This window comes from Pyricularia pennisetigena, chromosome 5 (genome assembly GCF_004337985.1).
Source record: "Pyricularia pennisetigena strain Br36 chromosome 5, whole genome shotgun sequence".
Taxonomy (NCBI): Eukaryota; Fungi; Ascomycota; class Sordariomycetes; order Magnaporthales; family Pyriculariaceae; genus Pyricularia; species Pyricularia pennisetigena.
In genome coordinates this window covers 3,287,503-3,307,968 of record NC_043743.1, presented here as the reverse complement: position 1 = coordinate 3,307,968, position 20,466 = coordinate 3,287,503, and the positions used below count along the sequence as shown (strand labels likewise).

At 53.5% G+C, this 20,466-nt stretch overlaps 9 protein-coding genes across 9 annotated transcripts in view; 5 read left to right on the top strand and 4 right to left on the bottom strand.

The window, feature by feature from the left end:
* Window positions 1-206: 206 nt before the first annotated feature.
* Window positions 207-1,728, bottom strand: PpBr36_08906 (uncharacterized protein; the record flags this gene model as incomplete). Its single annotated transcript, XM_029896031.1, has 2 exons — window positions 207-1,484; window positions 1,558-1,728. The coding sequence occupies 2 exons, from the start codon at window positions 1,726-1,728 to the stop codon at window positions 207-209; spliced, it is 1,449 nt and encodes a 482-aa protein (XP_029747599.1).
* Window positions 1,729-2,360: 632 nt separating this feature from the next.
* On the top strand, window positions 2,361-4,108 carry PpBr36_08905 (uncharacterized protein; the record flags this gene model as incomplete). The annotated part of the gene is made up of 2 exons (XM_029896030.1): window positions 2,361-2,483; window positions 2,564-4,108. 2 exons carry the CDS (start codon window positions 2,361-2,363, stop codon window positions 4,106-4,108), a joined length of 1,668 nt encoding a protein of 555 aa, XP_029747462.1.
* Window positions 4,109-4,711: 603 nt separating this feature from the next.
* Window positions 4,712-5,787, bottom strand: PpBr36_08904 (uncharacterized protein; the record flags this gene model as incomplete). The annotated part of the gene is made up of 2 exons (XM_029896029.1): window positions 5,634-5,787; window positions 4,712-5,524 (listed from the first exon to the last, which is right to left on the bottom strand). The coding sequence occupies exons 1-2, from the start codon at window positions 5,712-5,714 to the stop codon at window positions 4,712-4,714; spliced, it is 894 nt and encodes a 297-aa protein (XP_029747601.1). The 5' UTR covers window positions 5,715-5,787.
* Window positions 5,788-7,938: 2,151 nt separating this feature from the next.
* On the top strand, window positions 7,939-8,700 carry PpBr36_08903 (uncharacterized protein; the record flags this gene model as incomplete). The annotated part of the gene is made up of 1 exon (XM_029896028.1): window positions 7,939-8,700. The coding sequence occupies one exon, from the start codon at window positions 7,939-7,941 to the stop codon at window positions 8,698-8,700; it is 762 nt and encodes a 253-aa protein (XP_029747603.1).
* Window positions 8,701-9,241: 541 nt separating this feature from the next.
* Window positions 9,242-11,015, top strand: PpBr36_08902 (uncharacterized protein; the record flags this gene model as incomplete). The annotated part of the gene is made up of 2 exons (XM_029896027.1): window positions 9,242-10,734; window positions 10,832-11,015. 2 exons carry the CDS (start codon window positions 9,242-9,244, stop codon window positions 11,013-11,015), a joined length of 1,677 nt encoding a protein of 558 aa, XP_029747604.1.
* Window positions 11,016-12,248: 1,233 nt separating this feature from the next.
* PpBr36_08901 (uncharacterized protein) lies at window positions 12,249-13,292 on the top strand (the record flags this gene model as incomplete). Its single annotated transcript, XM_029896026.1, has 1 exon — window positions 12,249-13,292. One exon carries the CDS (start codon window positions 12,249-12,251, stop codon window positions 13,290-13,292), a length of 1,044 nt encoding a protein of 347 aa, XP_029747605.1.
* Window positions 13,293-15,320: 2,028 nt separating this feature from the next.
* PpBr36_08900 (uncharacterized protein) lies at window positions 15,321-17,181 on the bottom strand (the record flags this gene model as incomplete). Its single annotated transcript, XM_029896025.1, has 2 exons — window positions 15,321-16,921; window positions 17,028-17,181. 2 exons carry the CDS (start codon window positions 17,179-17,181, stop codon window positions 15,321-15,323), a joined length of 1,755 nt encoding a protein of 584 aa, XP_029747606.1.
* A 2,988-nt stretch (window positions 17,182-20,169) lies between these two features.
* On the top strand, window positions 20,170-20,448 carry PpBr36_08899 (uncharacterized protein; the record flags this gene model as incomplete). Its single annotated transcript, XM_029896024.1, has 1 exon — window positions 20,170-20,448. A coding segment is annotated over one exon (279 nt), but the record flags the coding sequence as incomplete, so codon positions are not given.
* PpBr36_08898 (uncharacterized protein) overlaps window positions 20,179-20,466 on the bottom strand; it is a gene marked incomplete at its 5' end in the record, with an annotated part of 1,337 nt that continues 1,049 nt past the window's right edge. The window contains one exon of the mRNA XM_029896023.1: window positions 20,179-20,426. Coding sequence (XP_029746825.1) covers window positions 20,421-20,426 — 6 coding nt within the window. The 3' untranslated portion in view covers window positions 20,179-20,420. The remainder of the gene's footprint in view (window positions 20,427-20,466) is intronic.

Below are 20,466 nucleotides of genomic sequence, written 5' to 3'. Positions count from 1 at the left end.
CCCTCCTTAATTATCATCAATCATATCATGGTTGCTTATGTTTTCTGTCAAGACCTAGCCTAACTCTGGATTTGAGGTATGTGATGTGGGTATCGTTGCATATAGTAAATATGTTGCACATGTTCAGGCTCTAGTGAGAAAAAAAAAAAAAAAAAAGAAAAGCAGTGTCTTATCCTCCCAGCTTTTCAATTTATACAATCCGTCTTTCAACCAGAACGCGTTTGCGATGGTCCTGCGTCACCCGTCAGGCTCGGCTGCTCATATGCCTGAGGCCAAGAGACAGGGGTCGGAGTGGAAGGTCCACCAGACGAGAGAGCAGCCGCCTCCTCCTTCCGCCTCCTCGCGCCAGCCTTGTTCCTCCTGATCCTGGGCTTGTACCCGACGCCACGGCCGGGGCCTTTTGTCTGGGGGTCCATCTTCTTCCTCATCAGCCGCGCCTGGCCATCCAGCTTCTTGCGCTCCTTCTTCTCGCGCTCAAAGTCCTCCTCCGAGTCGTCGTCGACCGCGTCGTCGGGGTTCTCGGCCGTGACGACCGTGACCTCGTCCGTCTCGCCGCGCTTCCGCTTGATGGCCATGAGCCGCTCCAGGAACCGACCCTGGGGCTTGCGAGACCCCGTCAGGTCGTCGGTGATGTGGATGACGAAGTTGTTGGCCGAGCGCGCGAGCCGGTGCGCCTCGCTGCGCTGCTCCGGTAGGCTACGGTTCTGGATCGAGATGGGCTGGCACTGCAGCCGGGCCGAGGATGCCGCCAGGAGCGTGGCCCCCGGGACTGCTGCCAGGTGAGGAAGGGTTTTGTCCGAAGGTTTGTGGCCTGGCAGCGACGCGGTATCAGAGCCCGTCCGTGGCTCGCGGAACTCGGGCGCCAGATTTTCTTGGTCATGGTCAACGCTGCGGGAGTGCTCCGAGTCTGCGGTGGTGGTGGTGCCGTCATCCTCCAGTGGTGTTGTGAAGACGAGTTCTGTCCCAATGTTTCTCGACCAACTGCCCTTGAACACCATGCCCTTGTGCGAGATGATGGGTTGCTCCGAATGCAGGTCCATGATCTGTATTTGGAGAGGCTGGTCCTCTTTCTTGCTCTTCTTTTTCCGTTTGGCAGAGCGTGCTATCCCTAAGCTGCTGCCTTTGTCCGGTCCTACATCGCTGCCCGTACCTGTAGCACCCGACTGCTGGGGATCTGGGTCGCCCCTGCGCCCTTCGTCTGCGTCATCCTCGTCGTCGTCGTCATCTTCCTCGCTATTATCGTCCTCTTCGTCGTCGTTACCCCGATTTTGACTATTGCTGGCCCTTTGACTGGCGCCAGATTCGACAGAGCTCTTCGCGGCCTGCCCTTCGTTGTCGCCCTCACCAAACATTGCACTGATGTCAGGTTTCTCAGACAATGGGTTGAACCAGGTCCGGTATCCGCCTCTGGTGTTGTGGACGATTTGGTCATCGTTGCGCGCGGTGAAGTCTGGGGTGGATAAATCGACCGTTAGATAGTATGTCTAGAGATGGGCAACAAGAAATTGTCAGTTTAGGATTGCGATAGCGAGATCAAGGTTGGCCCGGAGGACATACCTCTGTTTCGGTGGCAGAGTATTCATACTCCCAATCCGAATCATCATCAAAGTCACCCGGTCGATGCGCGGTTGTCTCAATCTTCGGTCCCATAATATCGGCTCCAGCATCACCCAGACCTCGCCCGACTGATAAAGGGCGCGATTCGGAATCAGCCATGGTTACAGACATTGTGAGGCTATAAAAGTATGCGCAGAGGCAATTGATTGGACAGTGACCGGGGCGCAGCTTTTGATTGAAAATTAGTCATGGCGGAAGAGGCTGCTGAGCCGGACATGGCCGTATTAGCATCTTTGCGGGGTGTGAAGGATCAATTGTCAGTTGCGTACCTTGGGGTTGTAGGTATGAAGAACTTTACGAAGCAGCTGCAGATGGTTTTGCTGCAATATTTCCATGTCGCACCCCACTGAATCGACTCCACAAAGAAGTAGTATAATCCATGCAGCGGATCCAACAGGGATACTGCTGCACTGCATCTGGCGACCTTGATGCGCTTATCGCCCCATTTAAACACTTACAAGCGCTTTATCGGCGGCTCACCCCGCGGCGCATAACATCAAGGTACAGCAAGACGATCCATACCAAATCAACGAACGACTTTTTTTTTTTTTTCTGCTGCTGCATTATTGACTCACTCAGGCCACAGTCATTTATTTGTATACTAACCACAGTGATTCACACTCTTTTTACCAGTCAGATATATATCATCCATCAATTTAATAAACTATCTTTTCACTTCCTGAATAGCGGAGCAAAAGCAAGATATAAACGACGCAAGGCGGGGTATAAAAAAATTATTAAAAATGCCCAAAGTATACCTGCTGGACTATGTTGCCGGCAATGTTCGTAGCCTGGTCAACGCCATCGAGAAGGTCGGCTTTGAAGTGGAATGGGTCAAAACTCCAGAGGAAGTTACCAAGGCAGATGTACGTATCGAGTCTTCCCCGCGTGCATGAGATTCTATCTCTCCGTAATTACAACGCCTGAAATTGACACTTCCAAGTAGAAATTAATCCTGCCAGGCGTAGGCCACTTTGGCCACTGCCTCTCCCAGCTTTCCAAGGCTGGCTTCCTACCAGCCATCCAAAAACACATTGCTGATGGCAAGGCTTTCATGGGAATCTGCGTTGGCATGCAAGCCATCTTCTCCGGCTCGTCAGAAGACCCAGCATGTCCCGGCCTCGGTCTGATCAAGGGGTCGTTGGACCGCTTCAACGACAGCACAAAGGCCGTACCTCACATCGGCTGGAATGATGCCACCATCACTACCACTACACAGCCAAACAGTAGCAACGAGCCATCAACGCTGCTTGACCTTCGCCCCTCTTCCAAGTACTACTACGTCCACTCGTATAAATACCCCTATGTCCCTGGCGAGCTCGAATCGCAGGGATGGACGGTAGCAACAGGAGTTTATGGCGAGGAGACCTTCGTGGGTGCAGTCGCTCGCGGCAACGTCCTGGTTACGCAGTTCCACCCCGAGAAGAGTGGCGTCGCCGGCCTACGAGTCCTCCGATCCTTCTTGGACCCCTCGGGAGCTGCCTCACTAGGCTCAGCCGTCGTCACATCACCGAACCCCGTACCCGCAGGACTGACCCGCCGCGTGATTGCATGCCTGGACGTGCGCGCCAACGACGCCGGCGACCTCGTCGTGACCAAGGGTGACCAGTACGACGTCCGCGAGAAGTCGTCCGACCGGGGCGTGCGAAACCTCGGCAAGCCGGTCGAGCTGGCCAAGAAGTACTACGAGCAGGGCGCCGACGAAGTCACGTTCCTCAACATCACCTCCTTCCGCGACTGCCCCCTAGCCGACCTGCCCATGCTCGAGGTCCTCCGCCTCACGTCCGAGACGGTGTTTGTGCCACTGACCGTCGGCGGTGGCATCCGCGACACGGTCGACGTCGACGGCACCAAGGTGTCTGCGCTCGACGTCGCGAGCATGTACTTCCGCAGCGGCGCCGACAAGGTCAGCATCGGGTCCGACGCCGTGGCCGCCGCCGAGGAATACTACGCCGCCGGTAGGGCCCTCTCGGGCACCACGGCCATCGAGCAGATCAGCCGCGCGTACGGCAACCAGGCCGTCGTGGTGTCGGTCGACCCGAAGCGAGTCTACGTGGCCTCGGCCGAGGCGACGCGCCACGCCACCATTCGCACCGCGTTCCCGGGCCCCAACGGCGAAGGTTACTGCTGGTACGCGTGCACGGCCAAGGGCGGGCGCGAGACGCGCGACGTCGACGTGGTGGAGCTCACGCAGGCCGTCGAGGCCATGGGTGCCGGCGAGATCCTGCTCAACTGCATCGACAAGGACGGCACCAACAGCGGGTTCGACCTAGAGCTCATTGCGCAGGTCAAGGCCGCTGTCAGGATTCCCGTCATCGCCAGCAGCGGAGCCGGCAACCCGGGCCACTTTGAGGAGGTGTTTGAGAAGACCACGACCGACGCCGCGCTCGGGGCTGGCATCTTCCACCGCGGCGAGTACACCGTCACGCAGGTCAAGGATCACCTGGCGGCCAAGGGATTGCTGGTGAGACAGTTCGAGGGAGACCTGTAAGTTGGATTGTTTATTTGGGGGTATGGGGTGTTTCACTGCATCAAGTCCTAGTGAGAACCCACCCAGTATTCATAGTTCCGAGACTAGACACATAGGATGCCTAACGCTGTGCAATGCGAGCCACATCATGATGAGATCACACGAGAACGAAAAAGATGCAAAAATGAGTAGTACCATGTGCAGCATTTTTGGAATTTTTAAATACCCTAGCAACACCGAAACTGTCCAATCATTTTAATCATCAGCAAGAAGAAGGCCTCCAGTTTTGGGTTTGTGTATCTTTCAAGTGTAACAGTGCCCGCCCATAAAAAATAGACAAAAAAGTTCTTTTGTAGTACAGCGGAAAATAGTACACCGTCTGACAGCAGAATAGCACCAACAGGAGACTTGATGGATGAGAACCTCGATGAGGCTGATGATGTAAGAGAGGAAACAGAAGCAAAAGAAAAAAAAGAGTATATCACGCAAAAGACAGCCTCCCTGGCTTGTTTGTTTTTCTTCAGCTCTCAGAACTGGTAGAAAAAAGAAAAAAGCCTTCCAAAAAAGATCGACAAAAGAAGAAATGAGGGCGTCACCGTTGTCAAAAAAATGAAATCCCGGCCGTTACACCTCGTAGTCCATGAAGAGCCACCTTGAGCTCGTGACGTCCAGCGAGCCGGCGGCCCACTGGTCTAGGTTGGCGAGTGAGAAGCCAGCCCATTGCAGGCCCTTCATGAGCGATCTGGTATCCCTTTCAGGTATTGATCGGTCGATAGCGACGACGAGGTGGGAGCATTCCAGCGGCCCGTCGGCTAGTTCGATGGCAGCAACCAACGCTGATTTCAAATCCCTTCCCATAACTCCGGGGTCAAAGAAGATAAAGGCCGATTTCTCGCCCTCGTCATCTTCCGCCAAGAAACCCCGGAAACCAGCACCGCCGACGTAATCCCAAAGCTCCAGCCAGGCCGTGACGCGGCACGGGGGATTTCGTCCGCCGCTGGCCGTTACGAACCGGTCTGGGAAGGGATACTCGTCCGGAGGCGTGCACAGCTGGCCATTGGACTCTGCTCCGCCGCCGCCCAGCTGGTAGTACTGTTGTTGTTCTAGTTGTGCTTGTCGTTCTTGTTGTTGATGGACACCCGTCAGGCCGGAGCCATACGGCGCCGAGTTCCGCTCATCCCGGAACAAGGACCACATGGTCTCGCAGAAGAACCTCTCACATTCTTCCCTGATGCGCGATGTTGCCCCCCCTCGCCTGAGATGGGGTGAGCCGAGGCCACCGGGCCCGGCGTTGTTGGTCGACGTCGACTGGGCGCGTCGCTGCTTGGACTTGGGGGTCACAGCGAGCTTGTTGTCAGACGTGATGGCGGCGAGGGGGGGACTTGTCGGTGGCGATGGTAGTCCTGAGGAAGGGACCTCAGGAATACCACTCTGCCCCTGTGGTGAGGAAAGCCAGCAAGGCGATGGCGTCGAGTTAGATAATTGCTTCACTGATTTCAAACTCAAGAAAACGGGCGGGAGGGGGCTGGGAGCTTGGACTGCGTACCGGTAACGCTGGTAGTGCAGTAGTGAAGTCCCTTGAGGGACGCAGTGGCATTGTCGACGAGGTAGCAGCTGGCAAGGACATTCGCCTGACGGGCAGCGGCCACCTCGCCGAAACTACTATTACAGTAATTCGTTTCCTGTTTCATTGTCGCCATTGCTGCAGTAGAATGCCACCTTGAGGGATCAAATGATTGTATAGAGGCGGTCAAGATTGAACCGTAGTCGGTCGGCGTCGGTGTGGAAAATGTAGATTTTGTTTTTTTTTTTTTCGTTGGTCTTCTTTTTTGACGTTTTTTTTTATTGGTGATTGAATTGATTGGAAGGTTGATCGTCGGGTAGAATAATGTTCGGAGATGGCTTGTGGTCGAGCGTAGCTGCGTTGTTGAGTTTTGACGGATTTAGTAAGCGTCTTTGGATCGGGGGGCGTGTGAGGATGGAGAAAAGCACCTTTTATTTGAGACAATCCGTTTTTGACCAGAGGGGGAAAAGCCAAAGAGTTTTAATAGGCATGTGGCCACTGCATTTCTGAGTTTGGGTTGGCACCGACTAGCGCACGGTGGGGCTCGTCCCGAGCCAAAAAAAAAAAAAAAAAAAAAAAAAAAAAAAAAAAAAAAACAGTTGCCGCGCCTTGGGAGGAGTCCTTATCGGGTATGCGGGCTCCTCCTTCTCCAGCGAACGAACCGCTGCACGTGGCGAACGCTAAGAGCCACAGATTTTGCCTTGGCTCGTCCCAGGAGCCCGACGAAACCGTCGAGCCTCTTGCATGGGTTGCGGGTGGTGCCCGACGACTTTACTTTGTTTGACTGGACTGGCTGAATTTTTTCCTTTTCAATTCTGTACGTTGGTAGAAGCTTGCCTACCGTAGTTTACGAAGTACTCACAAGGTTCACCAGCGAACCCGACCTTGCGACTTTGAAATGTCCGGTCCGTTGGTGCCGCATTGAATTCCAGCCTAGCGCTGAGACATTTGCCGGCATGTATTACCGATGCTGGCGTGCATTTTGGACCTATTCTAGAACTAGCATTCACTTTTGCTTTCTCTACTCAGAAATCTAGGTCTGCTTCGTCGAAACGCTACACAGTCTGTTGGCAACGGTCTCTTGGCCCAGCCTCCTGCTACGTCTTGGCATGTTTGTGTTCGTTCAACAGTCATTCACAGCCTGCTGAATCCCTTGATGGATTAGCTGGGTTACGTAAAGCTCCTCAAGGGATGACTGCATGTGATCCGATTGCAGAGTTTCGCTTAGCAAAGAATGACTGGGAGATCCTGTTGAGATGCGGAGTTGTGAGTTACTGACAAAGTAAAAAAAGAAACCCCCGATTGATTTGATTTTTAGGACAACCAATACGCAATTTCTGTTTTGTACAAGACTGATTGTTCTCCGGCCGGCCCGAAACAACAAGATACACCTTGCTTCAGTGGTGTAGTAGGTTTGTTCTTTCACGTCAGTTTCTATTCGTTTCGTGTATTCCGTAGTACAAACTGGAAGATCTGCATTTGTTCTTCCCCCACACGAAGCAGCCTCGTGACAGCTTGGGCCCCACCGCTACAATACTTGCATTAATTATCCCCCGGATTTGATTCGATGCCCTTGAGTAGTACCATGCTTCTTATAACTGCCATACATACTTGAGATAAACCCGACAGACAGACAGCCTTCGGCATGCGAACCCAACCCTTGATATCGGATGCTGCCCGATCTGGCCTGATAGATGGGGAGGTACTGTACTGTAAGGTAGGTACTTTAGTGCAGCTGCACACCCAACCGCGAAGCTGAGCGAGCTGATCGACCTACACTAGACCCATTCATGTAGGTAGAGGTCCGGTCTAGCCTAGTTTGGGCCGGGTCTGGTCATGATACCATACCAACCAACATCTGATGCACTTCTAGATGCCCCGCGATCGCTCAAGGGGAAACATTCGATTTGAAATTGCTCTTCCAGTATGAGTTTTGTGAATTCTCACATTGATGCCCTCTAGGGAATTTACAGTGGCGCAGGAGAAAGCAATACTCAACCCGTTAACAGTTAACTTGTTTGGTTGTTTTATTTTATTATTGTTATTGTTATTCTTATCGTTGTTGTTGTTTCCAAATCGAGCCGTTTTATTGGGCTCGTGACGGTCTCTTGATCGACTCTAGGCCGGCGCAGACACCATCTACTGCTCCATGCTCTTTTTGGCGATCTTGGTCTGCTTCAAACTGTGGTTTTCTTTCAGGATCATCAACACAACATACAAGACAGTTTGCAGCTGGGCGTGGATTCACACTCCCGCTCTAAGATACACAGTCCCGTCCCCGCTCACAATGTCATCATTTCCTGGACCTTCGTCGTCACTGTGGCCGTCTTTTCTTCTCCCAGCCATCACCATCCCTTTTCGCCAACGACGGACAGCGACAGATAACGACGGTGTAGACTCACCGCCCTCGCTCAGCTCATCCGTTGAGTCCGCGACGTCATCAATTGTGCCGCCGGCGACCGCCACCCTCCGCTGCGTGCACTGCTCCACGGAATTCGCCTTCAACTCCCAGGTAGTTTCCAAGGGCTTCACGGGGAGGCACGGGCGGGCTTACCTCGTGGCGCCCCCGTCCTCGCGTCCGACGCCGACGTGTCCGGCTACCGACACCCAGTCCACCAACCTGGTCAACGTCAGCATCGGGCGTGCCGAGTCCCGTCGCCTGTCTACGGGTGCGCACGTGGTTGCCGACATCAACTGCCTGCGGTGTGGCATCAAGGTCGGCTGGAAGTACATTGACGCCAGGGAGCCGTCGCAAAGATACAAGATTGGCAAGTTTATTCTTGAGACGTCGCACGTGGTGGTGTTTCGGGACTGGGGCGCGGAGGATGACGCCCAAGACACCTCCACCGACCGCGTGGTCATGGATCGGCTTGAGCAGCATCGGGACTCGGTAGAGTTCGACTCTGAGGATGAGGATGAGTGCGATGAGCTTTTCTCGGGAACCTGGGATCCTCAGACGAGCGCCATTAGAAAGAGGGCGAAGGAGGAGGCCTCGGCTCGTCTGTCCAGGACGCGGATGGAGCTTGATGCTGCGAGGGCCAAGCGATGAGTAATATTGTGCCGCATCAGGGTTTTGTTTTGCATGTTTCTTTGCTGATTTACTGTTTTGCTCATGCACAGGGATTTCACTGTAAGATACCCTGAGGGTGAGGATATCTGGATTGTTCAATTGTTTATTGGATTCATTTGTTTAATACGCAAACATGGAATATAAAGTAATACCCGCAAGTTGCACGTTTCGCCACCGCGCTCTTTAGAAAAGAAATCAGCACTGACAACGTAACGTCCACATGTGTAGGCGACAGAATAGTATTGACAAATATTAATAAAATAAATAAATAACAGACTCAAGTACAATGTAAAAGTGTGAAATGGTCTGAGTAGAATCGCAAATAATCGAGTTGTCGCTGGGTAAACTGCCTGCTTACGCACGTGACTTTAGCTAAGGTAAAGAAAGGGTAAGGTACTTTTGCCCTCGACTCGGTAGAAAATTAGACCAAACTTGCTGCGTGTCATACGGGCCGTTACCTGCACATTTGCCCCTCTTCAAAAGCCGCTGCATGCCGCCCGCGTGCCCAAGCTGCCTCGTAATGCCCCGCACACCTTGTCTCCAGGGCCGTCTGGTACGGTCCTGTTATCTACAGCAGCAATTAATAAGGAAACCTATCTCGGCCAGACTTTTCACCTGTTCAACCTCCCCCCTCTCGAGTAGCCGATCGAGACAAGTACAACCACGGCCATCAACACAGCAAACCAATCATCACCTTTCCTATACACAAGCTCAACGTCGAAGCTACCTCACAGACAACATCCGCAAACACCAAGCTCGCAAGATGGCGCCGCAGCTTGACTCTTTCTTCTCCCAGGTCGACAGCCTGTCGGACGCCTTCATCGAGCGCCTGCGTGCCGCCGTCGCAATTCCTTCCGTGTCCTCCGATGCCGCCCGCCGTCCCGATGTCGTGCGGATGGCCCACTTCCTTGTCGACGAGCTCAAGAAGCTCGGCGCCCACGTCGAGACCCGCGAGCTCGGCAAGCAGCCCGACAACCCCTCCCTCGACCTCCCTCCTGTAGTCCTCGGCCGCTACGGCAACGACCCCAACAAGCGTACCATCTTGGTCTATGGACACTACGACGTCCAGCCCGCCGAGATGTCGGATGGCTGGGCCACGGAGCCTTTTGACCTGACCGTCGGAGAGGACGGCCGCATGTTTGGCCGTGGTAGCACGGACGACAAGGGTCCCGTCCTCGGTTGGCTCAACGCCATCGAGGCACACCAGAAGGCCGGCGTCGACTTCCCCGTGAACCTGCTTATGTGCTTTGAGGGTATGGAGGAGTACGGCTCCGAGGGTCTTGATGACCTGATCGTGGCCGAGGCGCCCAAGTTTTTCAAGGACGCCGAGGCCGTCTGCATATCGGACAACTACTGGCTCGGCACCGAGAAGCCCTGCCTGACCTACGGTCTCCGTGGCGTGAACTACTACAGCATCGAGGTCAGCGGGCCCGGAGCCGACCTTCACTCTGGCGTGTTTGGCGGTACGGCACAGGAGCCAATGACGGACCTCGTCCGCGTCATGGGATCCCTGGTCGACACGGATGGCAACATCCAGATCCCTGGCATCATGGAGCAGGTCGCTCCGGTCACCTCGGACGAGGAGTCGCTATACGACAACATCTCGTTCACCATGGACACTCTGTACGAGTCCCTGGGTTCTAAGACGACCATCTTTGACGACAAGAAGAAGACGCTCATGCGCCGCTGGAGGTACCCTTCGCTGTCGCTGCACGGTATCGAGGGTGCCTTCTCCGCCCCCGGCGCCAAGACGGTGATCCCGGCCAAGGTCATCGGCAAGTTTTCGATCCGCACCGTCCCCAACATGGAGATCGACCGGACCAACGAATTTGTGTACAAGTACGTCAATGAGCAGTTCGCCAAGCTCAACAGCAAGAACACGCTCAAGGTGTACGCCCAGCACTGCGGAAAGTGGTGGGTGGCCAGCCCCAAGCACTGGAACTTTAGCGCCGCCGCCAAGGCTGTCGAGAGGGTATGGGGTACCGCCCCTGACTTTACCCGTGAGGGTGGAAGGTGAGTTTTTTTTTTTTTTTTTTTTTTCTCTTTGGATTCTTCGCGTTAGAGTTCCGCGGCTGCTCTGGCCCAAACTTACTGACAGCTGTCAATGTAGCATTCCCGTCACTCTTACTTTTGAGCAGGCTACTGGCAAGAACGTTCTGCTTTTGCCCATGGGCAGCTCCACTGATGGCGCCCACTCAATTAATGAGAAGCTTGACAAGCGCAACTATATCGAGGGTATCAAGCTGCTCGGTGCGTACCTGCATTACGTTGCCGAGGAGCCCAAGCAGGAGTGATGTATTTAAGTTCAAGCATGGGACGGACGTGTATATTACCAAGGCAAATAGTAACCTGGGGAAACAAATTCGTGAACCATATTATGATGCGAGCTGCTACTGTCTGAAGTGGTGCATGCAAACGCAAGTTTAATCTGCGATGAAAGGACTGTTTGTGTTATCTGCAGTTCACCGTATAAGCTGCTGCGCTTGACTTGGATTGCGGTGAACGTTATATATAAATACGTAATGGAGTGAATTGCTGCAAAAGCAACCCTGCTGCCAAGCTCATGTACTTGTTGTCGATCGGGTCTGCTGCTCGATTGAGGTTAAAAATCACAGCCGAGCCTCGGCACAGTGGGCTGGGCAGACATGGAAAGTGTGGGCATGGAGCATTTGATGTTGGGAATCCCAACACACAGAAGAGGCTTGATTTCATTCGTAGCAGGAGTCTTGACGGAGCAGGAGTCAATTATCTTCCCAGTGGAGACAGATTGATTTCAGAAATTGAATCCTTGACTCTCTTATGATGGCGAAATGTCTTGTACACGCAACACAGGCCCCAGGAACCTAGTGAACAAAAAAAAAAAAAAAAAAAAAAAAAACCTTGGCGCCTTATTGTCATCCAAGCAGTGGAAATATATTACGAAGTACTTATATTGCCAGATCTTTCCGTCGCAGATTAGCAACCCTCACTGCATTGACGTTGAGTGGGGTCAGCTCTCAGGGGACTCTTGATGGAGCTTGACGCGCCGCGCCTCAGCTTTGTCTTTGCCTTGTCGCATTCGCATACGGCTGGGCAACTTACTCAGTAGGCCGGTGTCAGCAGCATCTCCTTGACAAGGAAGGGAGAAAAAAAAGAGAATTTGAAGAGCGCATATTTAAAAAAAAAATAAAAAATAAAAAAAATAACGCAAAACAAACCTGACCATCAACCAGGCAGCGAAGCAAAAAAAAATTTATTGATTCATGTCGTCGCCCTTTGGCCAGTCTGTACTTTCCAAGTGTACCACTACCATCTTTTGCTACCTGCGTTTCGCGCCCCTTTGGATCGTCGCAATCGTCGCCCTATTGTTTGGTGCACTACGTACACGGATCTTTGGGTCCTCCGATTCTCGTCGGCAGACCTCACTCAAGGCAGCAAGCGCACAGCAATCACCCGGGGGAAAGCAGCAGGACAACCCAGGGCACTCGCCCGTCGGCACGAAAGGCGAATAGAATCACACGAGAAAAAGAAAAGATCAACCTCAAAATATGGCGTCCGCAGCCTCCAAAATCGGCGTCGTCTCCGTCGTGCTCCCGCTCACCGCCGCCGCCGCCACCTACATGGGCCGCGGCCTGCTCCGGGTCGACTGGCAACGGGCGCTGGTCGACTTCTTCACGGGACCGGGGCGTACCAGCCGGATCCTGCTGCTCGTGTTCGTGGCGGCGAACCGCAAAAACATGCCCTTCGCCTGGACGGCGCGGGTGTGGGGAACCGTGTTCCGACACGTACTGGCGCCGCGCGACCCGCTCCCCATGGGGGCGCTGTTCCACTACAGCATCAGCCAATCGCACGCGCCCCTCCTCGAGACCGACTACAACATGCACAAGTCCAACTCGACCTACTTTACCGACCTTGACGTCGCCAGGACGCACCTCGTCATGCACCTGCTGGCCAACGGCATGCGCAAGATACGCAGCGGCGATATCGTCATCCGCGACAAGCAAGGGAAGGAGGTCCCCGGGACGCTGACGACGGCGTTAGGGTCTGCGTTCTGCTCGTGGAAGAGGGAAATACTCCCCTACCGGGGCTACGAGATCTGGACCAGGGTGCTGAGCTGGGACCGCAAGTGGCTGGTCATGGTCAGCTACTTTGTCGAAAAAGGCAAGGTGCTGCCGACGGGGTTCGACATGGGCAGCAAGCTCGGGGCGTCTGGCAAGGTGCGCAACAAGGCCACGGGCGCCGTGGCCGACGACGGCAGCGAAGACTTCCAAAAGTACGTCTACGCCACCGCCGTCGGGCGCTACGTTTGCAAGAAGGGCCGCTTCACCGTCCACCCGGCCATCGTGCTCGAGGCCAGCGGCCTACTGCCGGAGAGGCCCGGCGAGGGGTGGTGCGGCGGCGACTCCGAGACGGGTACGCCCGACGACCTGTCCGACGTCGACGAGACGTATGCCGAGTGGGACTGGAAAAAGGTCGAGAGCAAGCGGAGGCAAGGGCTCGTCTTTGCTGAACATTTTGCCGCCCTCGATGGGCTCCAGGCTGAGTTTGACGGCGGGAAACATGACGCCCTGGGACGTTTTAGCCCGGCGTAAAGGAAATCTCCCTCCCTCTCTTTTTTTTCTTCTTCTGGTTTTGAAACCGAGGGTTCTCTGAACTGAATCCGAGAAACCTGCGGTCTTTTTTTTTGGGTTTCGGGGATTTTCAAGGGCTTTTCTGCCGAGCAGTCGGCCAGTCAGCCCGCTTTCACGACATCCATCACATGATTATACTTCCTCGCCAAACGGGGCTTGCTGGACTTTGCAACAAGCGTCGTTTTGACTCAATACACGTCGACTGTAGGGTGTTGGAAGCTAAGGTATAGAGCGAGACAGCGACACGTGCGTGGTTGCACATCCACCCACGTTGTTTACTAGAACCTGAACATAATAGACTTTTTCTTAACATGATAGCACAAATACAAAACTCAAGATTATAACCTTCTATATGATTTTCCACCCAAAGATGGGACTGCTGCTCAAGGATGTTCCCTAGTTTTGGCTGCATATGCATACTTCAGCTCACCTTTTGGACTCGTTTATTGTCCAGGCACTAGACTAAAAACAGCACTTCTCTACATTTGAAGCGGATGGGAAATTCAAAAGAATCAGGTCTTCTTTGCGATGGTCTGATTCTTTTTTGCCTTTGCGGAATCCTTCAGATAATCCAGAACTTTGTGCCTTGACGGGAAACTATCTAGCCACTACGGGAATAACGTCGTGTCGAGTTTAAAGTCTGATGGGTGGGAAAGGGGGTTAACAGTGCGAGAGGGAAAAAAAAAAAAGGTAAATAAAGGATTTTTGGCAAAGAAACAAAAACCTTACCCATACATAACGTCAACACGGGAGGGTGGGGGGAGGGTGTGCCTGCATGTCGAGGAAAGCCGTCAATCCGGTCACTCGGAATTGGCCAGGGGTCCCGTCCTTTCTTGGTGCAGAAAACAGCAACAGAGAGAAAAAAAAAACAAGGAGTCAGCCCCAACTTGGTCAATGCCTTGCTTTTCTGCCGACTTTTTTTTTTGGCGGTCAACTCCAGCCGGAAACGTCTTTGCTGTTCAGCCCGAGGCCAGGTATCCTGGACTTTCGGGGGAAGGAGTTATCCTTGTTCGCGGATCGTTTTTTCCTTTACTCTTTCTTCTTTCCACCACACACAGAACAATCTCATATTTGGGGGGAAAAAAAGAAACGACCACTGCAGTGTCTGTTCAGCAAAGCCAAAGAAGCCGAGTCGCGAAAAAAAAAAAATATCCCACTAGAAAAGGGAGAGGGAGGGAAAAGAATGGTCGAGATGCTACAGGCCTTCACCCGGGCGCCGCCCCGTTCGGCCCTGACAAAACCCGCTTCTGGGGCCTCGTTTATTATGCTCTGAGGACTTTGGGCGTGTTGAAGGTTGAGACATGTGGAGGAGCAGCGCTGTGGCGCATGTGACGCTGAAGGTTTATTACTATACTACTGCTAGCCTTGGTTTTTTGTTTCTTTTTTACCTTTCCCCAAGCCGCATGATCCTCCCGCTCCCACCTCAACATCACACTTGGCCCGTTTGATGTCCGTGAACAATTAATCCAACTAAACCCCAAGTAGGGGGAAAATAGGTTTTCCTTGGCATTAAAAACAGAATGTAAAATATCTGATGATGGGGGGAAAATAGAAAGATAAATAGAACACAGAGAAAAAGAAAAAAAAAAAAAGAAACAAAAAGATTAAGCAACCAAAAAAAAACACGCTTTCCCATTTTTCTGCTGAGCGATAGAAGGGGGGTATTATAAACGATCGTCAGTCGTAATACAAAACAAACATACCTGAGAAACCATAGACAACGATGGAAAGTTTCCCAGCCTTGATCCCTCCAGTCCGAGCCCAAAAATAAATAGTGAGAAGATAAATAAAAAAAAAAAAATAACCAACCAGAAAAACAAAACAAAAACAAGAACAAAAAATAATACAAGATAAAAAGTCTGTACATGCCTGAGCGATTGTCAATCTAACGTAGAATTCCTCTGGTTCCCTGTATCTCAAGTCCCCGTTAGGTAGGTGAGTAAAGCTTTTGGCGTAAACCTGTTTATTTTTCTGTTTGGCTTATTGTTTTCACGGTGCGCGCCCACGCAGTGCGCGCCAGTCACCCCTGATGCGGTGCCTGACGTGCTTGTTGAATCCGTACGTCAGCGCGTTGGCCAGGCCGATGAACTGCACGGGGGCCTGCAGGGCCTGCGAGGTGTGGGCGGGCACGTGGATGCCGGTGGCCTCGATCAGGCGGTTGACGAGGCCCGGGATCGAGAGCAGCACGTAAAAGATGGGATAGGCGTTGAGCAGCATCATCCGCTTGATCTCCTTCTCGACCTGGCGCGTCTGCCGGCGCATCGGGAACTCGCTCGCGTTGGTCATGAGCGTGACGGGCTGTCGTCCCTGCGCCTGCCGGAACGGACTCGTCATCCTGCTGCCCTCGCGCCACGGGCTCCGCGGGCTCGGCAGTGGCCACAGGGAAAAGGACCGCCCCGGCCGAGGGCTTGCGTTGTTGCTGTCGCGCCACGGCGGTTCCCAGCGGGGGCTCTGCTGCTTGTTTTCCATCTTGCCACCGCGCGCCGCCGATGCCTCCCGCTGCGGGGTTAGGGGCAGTTGGGAGAGCGGTCGCATCGGGACGGGGCTTGCCGTGGGGCTCCGCGAGGGGCTGCCCTGCACGCCAAAGTCCTTGAAGTTGTGGCGCCACGAGCCCTTGGGACTCGGGGGGATGTCGGGGAGCTTCCACGAGACCATCCCTGATTTCCGCGTGGTGGAAGGCTGCGTCGGACCCACGGGCGCCGGCACTTCTTGGGTGTTTGCTGTTCTGACCGCCGGCGGTGAGAGCAGGCCCTTGTCCTCCTCATGGAGATATGACAACCCGAACCCATGCCCGCTGGTTCGAGACCCCTTGCGTGACGGCGGCGGCTTTTCGAGTCGGATGGCGGGCGCCTGCGGGCCGGCGTCCAAGAGCTCCGTCTCCTTGATGTCCGGAGGTGCTGCGCCGTCCGGCAGCGCCTGAACCTCCTCCTCGTCCTCCCCCTTGTGTTTGCGCACGCTTCGGATGCTGTGGGTCCAGCTCACGCCCTTCTTCTTGCCCTGCGCCGGCGGCGATTCCTCAGCCATGGACTTTTTTGACGAGCCACCCGTCGCGGTCGTGTTGGCGACGGACAAGACGGTGCCCCCGGACGACGTGGTGCCGACGCTGGAATCAGTCCCGGTTGAATCCTCGGTCAAGCCCGTGCGTTGGATCTGAACCATGCTGTGGAAGTGACGGCTCATGTACCACCAAATGTACGCGTAGATGATTATGGTGCTGAATATTACCAGGAACCTCCAGCCGTGGGTGAGGGCGTATCGCAGGTCGGGCCTCGAGGCTGTGATCCAGCACCAGTTGCCGGCAACGGGTGCCATGGCTCCCTGCGCCGTGGCAAAAGTGCTGGTGAAGAGCGGCACGATCCAGACCAACGTGGCGAGAAAGATCTTTTTGCCGGTTGAGGCGGCGGGGAGGAAGGCGCGGCGGGTGACGGTGAGAAGGGTGACGATGGCTATGGCCAATATGCTGAAGTCGGCGGCCTGCACAGACAGTTGGCCCACGAAACCATTCACGGTACACGCAACCCCGGGCTCAATCTCTTTGTCTCGAATACTGATTGTTCCCGATATGGAGTTGTTGAGGGAGTTGATAAACTCTAGACGGGGGTTTGTTGTCAGCTCTGGACGGACTTGCAAAGCATGCCCGGTTGAATCCCTTTGGAGTAAAAGTAGGTAGGTAGTTAAGTTGATACAATTACGTACCAGACAAGGTGAGATTCAAGATTAAAACATGACGAAATGTGCGCTGCTCCTTTCTGTAGGCCACAAAGGACACCAGCACAGCAGACGTCGCCAGGCATGATAGCAAGCTGCCTGCTAAAGTTGCAGCCCTGATTTCCGGCTCGTACGTCGACATTTTTCCTCGAGACGACGGTGGCGACTAGTCAAAGCTGGCCGCAAATCCATCTCGGGACAGTATAACTGGGCTGGGTATGAAGAAGCCAGAGGCGCGAGTGTGGTGATGATCTCGTGGGGAGGTGGGTTTTCTTTAAACCAAGATCAACATATGCTGCAGAGAGGAAAACCCCCCCCCCTCTACTGTAGTCTAGGGGGAAACACAGGATGGAGATAACACCCACCAGGCCTTGACAGGCTCTCCCCTCGTAACAACAGAAGCCCAAGACATGGTTTGGGTTGTTAATCTGGACCAATGTATGGCTGAACGGGTTTGGTCTTGACCAGGGGGCCTTGGCGGGCGAGTCAGTTTGAAAACCGCCTACACTCTGGGGGAGGACTCCTTGGAAGTGGTCCCCGCGCGCGCGGGTGAGCTTCAGGGGACATCCCAAGACTCGACGCTGGAGGCAGCGCTCTGGCCATGCTTTGATTGTACAAATTCGTGTCTGTACCTATGATAGGGTGGGCGGTGGCTCAGTGTGAGGATTAACTCTAGCAGAAGTGGAGAAACGTAGCCCTGTAATATGGACTCCGCCCTGCGACTCAAAAGGTATTTTTGGTGATACCAGATTCTAAATCAAGGTGGATTCTGTCAAGCTGTCAATGCTTTCCAACCTTGGCAGCTGCTGTACTGTACATATACGAGTATGGTTTGTGTCTGAGGAGCGATGCGAAAATCGACGATCAGGCCGATTGATGGAGGAGCTGTTGTTTCGACGGCTTTCTGCTGGGAAAGAGATCTATCTCAATTATTGAGTACGAATCATTAATTAGTCCAGATGAATTATTGTCATGTTTGGCGATCATATGTACCTGAACCTACTCACCCAGCTTGGGTAGGTAAAAAAAAAAAAAAAAGGGTAGGTGGGTTAGTGTGAGGTGATTATTATGTCTGATCTTTTATAAAGACTGGATGCGGACGACTGGACGAGAGCTGTTGAACGGCAATTAACATGCTAAAATCATGATATGCATTGCATCTCCCATTCAGGAGATTGGATTGTTCCTGATGAGCAGGTTGCTCAACAAGGCAGGTAACTAGACACACGCACAACACGCACACACAGACACGCACGTAGTGGTCGATGGGGAACGACATCGAAGACGAAAGTCAACGAAATGCAATGCAACGCGATGCGATTGATTCACGCCTGCGCAACACGGCACGTTTTCGGGTCCAAGTCCGAATTGGGGTTCGGGGCATGTGGGGTCCGACCTCCACGGGATCCAATCAACCCGAACCCACAGCAGACATCATCAGGGGACTTCCCTTCCTCTTTCCACAGTGTGCTGATAATTTAGTGTAATTATTGCGCTGTGCTGTAATTAGGGGGTTAACTGCTGTGGATGGTACTGCTGTGAGTGTGGTACGGCCTTTTTGAAAAGGCACTCTCCCCCACACAAACACCACCCCCACCACCACCACCATCAATTACCACCACCACCAACCAACCAACCAACCAACCAACCAACCAACCAACCACTTGCACTCATCCTTACATTGTTGCACTCAGCATCCCATTCAGCTTCATCGACGGACCGAAACGCAGGCAGAACTGGAGAATCTGATGATAAATTTACAACCCCGGCAAGGATTCCATGAGATGCAGCCCATTTTCGTTCCGCTTCCGTCCCTCCCATTTTTGGCCCATGCTCCCAGGGCCCCTCCCGGCCCAAGTCCACAATCTGCCTTAATCACACCACATGACACATGAAAGTGTTCCTGTATTGCCCCAGAGAGATGTGCTATTTACGATGCTGTGTTCGAGTGCAACATCAAGCTTATTCGGCTCCATAGCCCGACCCACCAATGAATGACGCCTTGAAGTCCTGAAAATAACCTCCCGGAGATAACACTTGCGCTGACGAGACGGGGCATTGATCGCCAAACCAAAGCGAATAAGGTCACGGATGTGTTGAAACTTTACCCACCACAAGATGTGGTGAAGAAACAGCCCTCTTTCGTGGTCAGCCCATGTTTGTTGGAGAACGGTTAGAATTAGGATCTAGGGACTTTTTTTTTTTTTTTTTTTTTTTTTGGTCGTTTTCCCTTTCCTTAGATTGCCTCGGCGCTGGGGCCTCTTGGATTTATTTCGTCAGTAGCTCACGGCGCCATCTTTCCTCGTCTACTCCAGTTAGACTTAGCGGCCAGCCAGCTGAGTCGGTGTTACAATCTTTGGAAATTCCCTCCAATCTCCACGGACGGTGGCAAACAAAACATGAAGAAACGATATGAGCTAGTATTTCGTATTATGGAATTATTTATTGATGCCAAAAACAATACAGACAGGGTCACTGAGACGAGCATTGTGTAAAATATCGTGGTACAAACGTATCCAGAGGTCCTGTTGCGTAGACCAATTGCCATGGTCCCTTTCCAGACAGATAGTTTACCTATTTTAGATGCTCAAGTTCATCAAATCCAGGTACGAGCTGCTCGTCAAACGACCCAAGTCCGAGCTGTCAAGGTAGCGGTTCACGCTAAAGCTCCTGCGGGCAAAGGAGCATCTTCCCCTGGAAAAATATGATCCAATGCCAAGGTATTTTCGCGCCAAAATACGAAGCCATGTTCGCTCACCAGCTGGCGTGTTATCGTCGGAGAGTAAGTAGATGAGTTAAATGTAATGTTTTTGCCACAGCGTTTGCTCTGAGCCGCCTTAAAATGACGTTACGGCCCAGATCTACTGTGATCCGGCGTGCTACTACGAGGCTCACAATTTAAAGCAAAATCGTCACATTCGTTCAACAGCCTGGAGCCTGGGGAGCATCATTCATTCGTTTTTACTGTTTATTCCCTTCCATTCTCTACCTCGGAAACGTTGACAACTCGGAGGTTTCCTCCCTGTCCAGCCCAAGAAACGCAAGCCACATCTCCTCCCAAGACCGCCAAACCACCGACCACAACTCCACCAACAACATCCAGGCTCCCCAAAGCAGACCCCAAAAAAAAATGAAGGCCTCACTCAGCATCGGCGCCCTCCTCGGCGCCCTCCTCGCCACGGCCGCCCCCGCCGACCTCAGCAGCGCCGTGACCGACCTGTCCAACAGCGCACTCCCGGCCGTGCTGGTCAGCCCCGCCGCCGAAAAGGTCGAAGCGCCCACCGAGAAGAGCGTCAGCGGCAGCCAGACCGGCCCGCCCGTGTGCGGAACCTGCCACGACGGCACCAAGCAGTGCTGCGGCCTGCTGGTGGCCACGGGCGCCTACGGCTGCTACAGCCAAAAGTGCACCGTGGCGCAGCAGCAAAAG